This window comes from Euphorbia lathyris, chromosome 3 (genome assembly GCF_963576675.1).
Source record: "Euphorbia lathyris chromosome 3, ddEupLath1.1, whole genome shotgun sequence".
NCBI classification, from domain to species: Eukaryota; Viridiplantae; Streptophyta; class Magnoliopsida; order Malpighiales; family Euphorbiaceae; genus Euphorbia; species Euphorbia lathyris.
Window position 1 is genome coordinate 25710615 of NC_088912.1, and position 8695 is coordinate 25719309.

Below are 8695 nucleotides of genomic sequence, written 5' to 3' on the forward strand. Positions count from 1 at the left end.
AAAATACGAGAGGATATAATTATTATAAATTTGTGTTTTTTAAGGAGATTGGAAAAAGTTCAACAAATCAACAGAAATAAAACTCAACTAGGAAATGCACGAGCCAAACCATTAGCGTATCGCTTGATAAAACAGACAGAAACCGTTGTTGTCTTGAAAAAAGACTTCCACACTGCACAAATTAGATGACCGACCACCGAACTATAGAATGCAAAATTATCAAATAATATAATATCTAAATTAAATACAAAATATTATTTATTATAATGGGATCAACAAAAATTATAGAAAATATCAGTTACTGATATTCCAATATTAGAATTTAATTAATTGATAAAATTCAAAATCAGGCTTGTAGTAACTGTAAATTGTAATTTGTTTTTGACATATGATTTTCGGTATAATTTCCAGAACATAACATTACCAACACAATACAATCCAGGCCTGCACATCATCTGAATTATATCATAATTTCCCAGCTTCAGCTCTCAGACTGTCCAAAATACTTTCCTGAAATTGTGGCAAGAATATTCAGCATTATAACTTCATCATCAACTTCAGACTTGGCAGCTCGTAAGCTAGCGCATTTGCGAAGCAGGCTCCGGAGAGCAGCAGAAGTGTCTGCATCTAGCGGAGTATCAACTGCTGCACACAAAGCAAAAAGCCACACACAATCATCTTTCGACAGTGTGCTTGTAGTTTCTGCCAAGCTTATGCGTTTCCGAAGCATCGATACTCGTGCAACAGCATCCATTGCTAAAATAGCAGATAATCTAGGATAGTTGCATGAAGAATCAACGACCAAACTAGGACTAGGACATGCATTCTGAGGATCAGCTAATATATTACTTCCTTCGGCATTTGCAAGCTGATCAGAAGTTTTATCAGGGAGTTCACCATCAAGAAGTTCACCGGAGTGTTCATCAGTCCCAAGGTGATTGAACTTTTCAAGTATTGTACTCTCAGCAAGCTTAAGGGAGGAAGTACTCTGCTCATGAACAATACTAAATGATTGCATTTTGGAGGAAATATCAATGCTGCAATCCTCATTGTATGATAGAAGCTGAGAAAAGGTGAAAAATGCAGAAGAACATGAGCAAGTTTTATAGAATACTCTGAACATAACAATAGTGCAATTTCCCATGGCAGTGGTAAGCATTAAGCAAATTCTTGTGGGGGAAAAAAAATCATTTTAGGGTTCTAAAATCTACCAATTTCCTATTATTTGCATATTAAAAGAAATCGGTTCTGGAGACCTTAATTCCTGCATATGTTTCCCAGCTTCAAATGAAATCAAATTGTGACAAGATTGACATCCAGTGCATTTACACGCACTACAAAATTTGTTTCCGAACAGAAAATTTGTTCTATATCCTTGTCAAGTATATATACCAACAAAAGAAAGTCTCCATAGAAGAATGAAAATATAGATAAAATTCTATTTTTCAAGCTGTATAGCGTTTTCCTGAGTATTTTACAGACGTCATTTCTCCGACACAAGAAGGTGAAATAACACAATAACCACCAATATCTTTCACATTATTTAAGACAAGTGGTTGTTCTCCTGTTAATGATATAAGAAGAAATTTTCAACACATTCTGAAGAAAACAACCAGCTGAACTGTCAAGTGAAATTGAGGTAAAGTAAGATAAGAGAAGAACCATACCTTCCGTAGCTCCGAAAAATCAGCAAGAAATGCGTCCTCCCACTGCTTCAACGGAAGTAAATGTTGTGGACACTTGTCAATTTCAGGAATCTGGGGCATATAAACACTCTGTTCTTTGTTAAACTTACTCTTATCAAGCTTGGCCACTTTAACTTTAGGAATATGAGTAGCTTCCCACCTAAATAGAGAAACAAGAAATTCAGTTCGACTCCAATATCACACTTCAAGTTCTTGCTGTCAGAGATTAATATAAGATCCATGATTGGACCTTAACTATAAGCTTGAGCTGTTGGTTAAAACGGTTCCATGACATGGTATCAGAGACTCTAGGACCAACCGGTCGAGGGTTCGAGTCCTGGCAACCTCATTAATGTGTGGAATTAAAAACACATGGTGGGATAAGCCTGTGTTGTACACGCTGCAAACCTAAGGGGCATTTGCGTGCGAGGGTGTGTCAGAGATTAATATAAGATCTATGATTGGGCCTTAACTATCAGCTTGAGCGGACGGTTCCATGACACTTGCTACAATTCCCTCTTGATTGCACTAAAGCTAATGCAAACTACAACAAATACTAGAATTCAAACTAATCAAACTACACAGGTGAGTAATTCAATCTTAACTAGCACATGGATGCAGGAGCTTCATGATACTAAGTACACAAAACTACCCACAACAACAGAATCTCCTAGCAATGGACTTGTTTCTAAACTTCCTATAAACAGTTGTATATTAACCAAACTCGTGCAAATACATGTTTGATTTCTGATAAAGAAACTAACCTAACAAAGACAGCAGCTTGTTCACTATGCTTATGTTCAGTTATTGGATACATTCAGTTTTATACAAGTCGGTTAAGTGATTACTTGAAGAAACTCAGTGTAACATTACTCAAAACCGAAACGAAGTCAGACATATGTACTTAAAAACACTTTTGCTTGGAGGTGGCAATTATTCAATCAGGCAATGTCTGAAGCAGGTTATGCTTGGGTTGTTTCTGGATTAAGGCACCAAAAGGGAGCTCATTGTATGGCTACTTGGGCTAGTAATTTTCCAATTGTTGTTGGATTCTTCATTTCATACGTTTGATTTTTATTAGTTCTCTATTAAAAAAAAAAATCATATCTGTAATTTGATCAATCTGCTTGCACCTAAGATGTTATAGAACACTTTTTACTTTGTGCAGGTTCACATTAGGTTTCCCATTTACCTCAGTCAACAAAATGCATTGGTGTTCTTTCCCATAGACTCCATTTACACAAGTCAAAATGAATACTCATCTACCCATTTACATAAATTGATGATGCATCTGAGAGAATTACATATATCTTAACTAAATTAGGATATTATATTTAGTTCACGCCATTGCTGAAGTTATATAGCAATACCACTTCACTTCACACATACCCTTTGCAAAAAAAAACATTATGAGGTTCAATATCAGGTAAGATAAAAAAAAATGCTTTAAGCAGTACAAAGTGATCATACGAATTATTAGTTGTACAAATGATTAGGTGTCGTCTAAGCTAAAGTGCAGGAGAATTTATTAGCAAAATTCCTACTTATATATGTATATCCCGTTCAGCAAAAGATAGCGTTTCCAATGTGATTTTAATCATCAAAACTCCAAATACTTTGAGAACCACTGAAGGCTCAAAATTACATATGCATAATCCAAAAAACTACAATGTACTTTAATTCCAACCAGAGAGAAAACTTGGAACTAGCATGATATTTACACTCATAATTTATATGGCATGCTTAGTACTCTCTTGGTGTACCCTAAAGTATTAAGTTATAAGAATTATAAGACATCTTGAGCCACACACAGCGCCATTCTCCAAGCTGCAAAATTGAGATGATAAGATATGTTGCACGGGAACTCTTCTTCAGTAGCGTTTCCGCGTTTTGTGTCTGTTTCTTTTCCATTTCCATTACCATTTCCTAGCTATATTTTTTAGAAATAACGTTTTCTGATGTCCGTTTCAGTTTCATTTTCCGTGCAACATATATGATAAGATTAAGTTGTTGATCGAGTAATTGATGGTATATACAAGCAACATCACTAAATTAAGAAAAAACAAACTATGATACAGAAGAGTACCTGACTCGCCGAAGATATTCTAAACCATCTTCTGGAGGTCCAGAATCAAAATCTGGTTCTCCTTCTACATGAAAGGCAGGTCGCTGGATACTAGCGTACTCTTCATCACTGTCATCTTCTTCATTGTAGTCTTCTTCCACAAATGTGTTGGCATCTTCATCCGCCGTACCCAAACAACAATCAGAATCCAAGGGTTTCATATTTTCTACCCCATTTTCTTCTGTTGTATGTAATTCAGTCTCACCATTTCCAGAACATGCTTTGCCTGAAATTAATCACAAGATTTGAGGGTTCTCTTCAAATTTCTGTAGGAAATAATTTCAGCCACAAGCAGTAACACATGCAAAAAACACTGAGCATATATAAGTATATCTTTACATTCAAGCACAAAACATGAGCAAAATTTTCACTTTATTAATCTTCTATCACAAACAAATCATACACTATATCCAAAATGTAAAACCCAAAACCTATGAGTCAAAAACTACTCCCATGTACAAAGGCTGTACAGAAGTCCTATCCGGAAATGTTACAACTATCATATGGTTAATATTCAGTTCAAGAAATATGAGCTGAATATGTTGCACATAAGGACTTTGCAGATTTCACTAGCCAATTCTTCAACGGACAAAAACATTGACATGATTCCATCTTCCTCTTGCTGCAACCGCACCTGCCCACAACAGAAAATAAAGCAATCAAATTGACAAAATCAGAGCCAAACTCAGAAGGGAAGCAAGGGAGGAAGAAAAAAAAAAGCATCCAGAACAACTTAGGGATTTCAAACGATTTTATGAAACAAAATACGAGATTTGTTTCGAAAAGAAAGAATTATAATAGCAAAAGGTTGGTGTGGGGGAGGGAGATAAAAACTGATGAACTTAACCAAAAACCAAGAACGCTTTTCTAGGGAACAACGTTGAAGATGAAAATAACAAAATGACATGCATTGAGATCTGCTGTAGTTATAAGATATTACGTAGCACATCCAAAGGGAAGGGAGAAAGAAAATAAAGGAAGAGAAGTGGAAATTATGGGACTACAGACAAACTTTTGAAACTCAAAACAAGTAAAAAGTAATTAAATGATCGTTTTTTGAAAATTTCATTCGTAGATTTTAACCTGATAAAAAAAAATAGTCTAAGTGCTTTTGCTAAAATAAATCACAACAAAAGATAGGGCGTATGCCGGATAGTGAGATATGCTACAAAAATCTTGGGTAAAGTAAGCAAATTCAGCATGGCAAGTTCATCCAGACTTGAAAGTTCTTGATATACCAGCTCTGATGTTATTTGATAGTCAGCCCTAAATTTCTCCAAAACGAAATGTTGAACAATAATTGATATGGACCTCATACTATCCATGAAATAGAAAAGCAGAACAAGTTTCCTAACTTTTGGAAAGATGTAAGTAGAAGAATTTAGTTTAGACCTCACAACATGAAAGCAACAGAGAAAAATTCAAAAAAAAAGTTAGCTGTTAATCAAAAGCCAAAATTTTCTTTCAGGTAGAGACTATCAATTTCAATCAGAGATTTACTATGCCAAGTTGAATACTTATGAGATATATATAAACGGATTTCTCTAGAGCTCATTCCATATCCAGAATCAAAAACTTAAGTTGGTAAGTACACTTGATCAAGGCTCCATCCAAACATTTAATTCAAGTTAAAGACCCTTGATGAATAACTCGATCTACTCTTGTAGTCAAAATAGGGTAAACTACTGGCATCTACCACTAATAAGCCTAGGAAATAGGAATATATAAAAGGCTGGAACATTTAGCATTTATGCATAATTTAGCAAACAACAGGATGACAAAAAAACTAAGTCCACACATGTTTTCAAGCAACATATAGATAAATATTAAGCAATAACTGGAAGCAAAATCCACAAGGTAACCAAAGACGAACGAACCAAAATATATCCAAACTTTTCAGACATTTCAAGTCGCTCGAACCATCATTCATATAAATACAGATGTGCCGCCAACTTGTAAAACTAGTTATAACAAATAAAGCAGAGATTGTTCAAAGGTTTCCGCAGAAATGAATAGATATCCAGCAATTTGCAAGCACTGAATTATAAGAACGATAACAATCACATCAACATCTTAAATCAAGGTCCTAATTTATCTCTATAATTATGCTTCTTCATTCCAAAACTATCACTTATGCCAAAGGTCCTCTGTCACAATTATTCAAATTATGCCTATTTATAGCGAATTGCTATATTTCATATTCTTATTTAAGGGAGGCTATATTTCCTATTCACATATTCTTATTTAAGGGAGGTTAGAATTAATAGGGTGATTTAAGGTAAGTTAGAATTATTAGGGTCATGAATTTAGGAAGACTAGTATACTTTCCTTTTCCCATTTTTTCCTATTTAAGAGAATTGTACTCATAGTTGTTAAATCGAGATTCGACTCGTGACTCGAAATCTCATTTTGCGAATCGGGACTCGTGAATCGAATCGAATCGTAAGATTCAGATCAAATTCAAAATGCTATAAAAAAATAAAATATTAACCATATTTAACTTTAAATATTTGTCCAAAAATGCAATTTTAATATCTAAATAGAAATTATATGAAGTTATAAAAGAAAGTACAGACAGAACATAGAAAATAGAAAGAATAAAGAGTAGAAGAAGATAATAATAAATAAATAGAAAAGAAGAGGGAAGGTCTTGGAATTTGTAAAGTGAAGAGTCATCTAATTGAAACTATTTGTGTTTCATAACTTCTATACGTTTTTTTGTTTTGTTTTTGTAAAGTGAATAGTCATCTTCTTCTGCTGTACGTTTTTTAGTTGTTAAAAATTGATTTTTTTTTAAATGGTGGCCTGAATTGACCGACTCGGGTGACTCGGTGAATCGGCCGAATCGGTAGTGACTCGGCCGATTCATGAAGCTTCCGAGTCGTACCATAGATACGACTCGAATTCTTCATGAATGGAATCGTACGAATCGACTCGCGACTCGTACGATTCTAACAACTATGATTGTACTGTACCAATTCATTATGCAATTTATTAATGAAATCTTTATTTCTTTCTTCTGAATTATCTCTCTATTCTCTCCTCTCTGTTTATCTCGATCTCTCTCTAACCTTCTCTCTTCTTTCTCTATTCTTCTCTTCTCCTAAGATCTTCTCTGCCCTAATCTTACTGTCAGAAATCCCTAATCCTGACATCCTCACATCCTTTCTTGAATGTAAGTGAGACAGTTTCAAACTAAATATGTAAAAGGAAGAAAATGAAGTTCTCAGAATTCACAGTGACTGAATACAATCCATTTCAATCAGTCAATCAAATGTTTTCAAAAGTAAAAAACACAACCCAGAATTCATCAAGTTAACAATGAATTTTTGCATAAGAAATATATACTTACTGAGAATACCAGGGGCATCTTCCTTCCTTCCAGTTCGCTGAGATGGATCACAGTTGAAGTGAAAATTCTTCTGATTCCTTGAGCTTCCCAAGTCTTTATACTCCCTCATAACAACATCTCCAAGACCAGCATATACAGCTCTCCACAAGTTCTTCTGTTCCACAATGTTCACAAACCTCAAGGCTTCCATCTCCTCCCTTGTATACTTTCTGTTATTATTCCCACTCTTTTCACCAATTCGGATCATTCCATTGAAACCATTACCAACAAAGGGCATTTTCTTTAGTATGTCACAAGACAAATCTTTTTTTCCCTTTCTTCGTGGACGTTTGGCTTTCTTTCCATCAACTTCTTGTTTCTCATTCTTCTTTCCATTCCTCTCTGCAACCTTTACAAAACCGTTACCATTTTTGGGGAGTGGAACAGTAGCAATTAGTACTGTATCGTCAATTACTTCAACCTTCAGAGAACGCTTAACAGACTCACCAATTCCTTTGAGATTACCCAAGATTCCTGCATCAAACCCCAGAGCATTGTCTTTCAAGACATCAGCATCAAATTTTGCCAATAATTGCTTCTTTTTGGCTTCCAAAACATTTTCAGCCTCTCTTTTCTCCATTTTGAAAAGGTCCTTCTTCTCTTCAATGTCAGAGCCCTTGCAAACTTCAATTAGACGTCCGTCAAATTCATCATTCCTTTCACAAACAATCTCTTTTCCTCTCTTTGCTTTCACATCGTTAACAGTCTCTTCGATTTCTACCTTCTTCTGTTCACTACCAGAGACAAAATCGAGCGCAGACTCTTTTGTTTCTTGCAACTCTTCGCCGGAATTCCCAATCTTTCTTCCACAATCTTCTGTATTCTCTTCACAACCAAAAGACCCAGAAGCCAAATCACATAAACCGGCCTTTTCTTCACCAACAGTACCCAATATTTGTTGGTTCTCTTCAGTCAAAAAGCCCTTAACCTTCTTGGAAGAAGTAGGACTAGGAAGGTCTTGAATGATTTCTTGGACTTCTTTAGAAGATGAAGCAACCCCAGATGAGTCATTTTCTCTTGAATCGTCTTGAATATCAACCGGAAAGACAGAATTAGAGAGTTCCGGCTGCTGCTGCAGAAGAGTGTCTGCTATCTCTGTTATTCTCCGTTTGGACCCAACGCCAGCAATAGAATCCATATCATCAGCCATCATGAATAGTGCGGAGTCGCTTTGATTTTGAGAAAGAAGATTAGAACACACAGAGAGAAGAGAAATGCGCTGATATTCAAATTGTGGGATTTGCTTTGGGGTTTATGAGGAAGAGAGGAAGGGGTTTTACATATATATAAAAATTAAATTAAATTAAATTAAATGATTATTTTATTTTATTAATGAAAATTAAGAAAAATGATACTATGCAAATCATCAATGTTATCAGAACCGGATCGAATTTATAACTGAATCACAGGTTATTTAGTCGGACCGGATGTCATAAATAAATAAATAATATTTATATATTTAAAAATATTTTTATAAATTATATATATCCAAAA

General features: G+C 34.9%; 1 protein-coding gene across 1 annotated transcript; it reads right to left on the reverse strand.

Annotated features, from left to right (window-relative positions):
* Window positions 1-240: 240 nt before the first annotated feature.
* LOC136223523 (uncharacterized) lies at window positions 241-8449 on the reverse strand. Its single transcript, XM_066011563.1, has 4 exons — window positions 7163-8449; window positions 3772-4036; window positions 1668-1845; window positions 241-1063 (listed from the first exon to the last, which is right to left on the reverse strand). Exons 1-4 carry the CDS (start codon window positions 8352-8354, stop codon window positions 482-484), a joined length of 2217 nt encoding a protein of 738 aa, XP_065867635.1. The 5' UTR covers window positions 8355-8449; the 3' UTR covers window positions 241-481.
* Between the last annotated feature and the right edge of the window lie 246 nt (window positions 8450-8695).

Coding starts and splice junctions, on each gene's coding strand:
- LOC136223523 (XM_066011563.1), bottom strand. CDS start 8,354: ATGATGGCTGATGATATGGATTCTATTGCTGGCGTTGGGTCCAAACGG. Junction 4,037..7,162: donor AGATGCCCCTGGTATTCTCA/GTAAGTATATAT, acceptor GATTAATTTCAG/GCAAAGCATGTTCTGGAAAT. Junction 1,846..3,771: donor GAATATCTTCGGCGAGTCAG/GTACTCTTCTGT, acceptor TTCTCTATTTAG/GTGGGAAGCTACTCATATTC.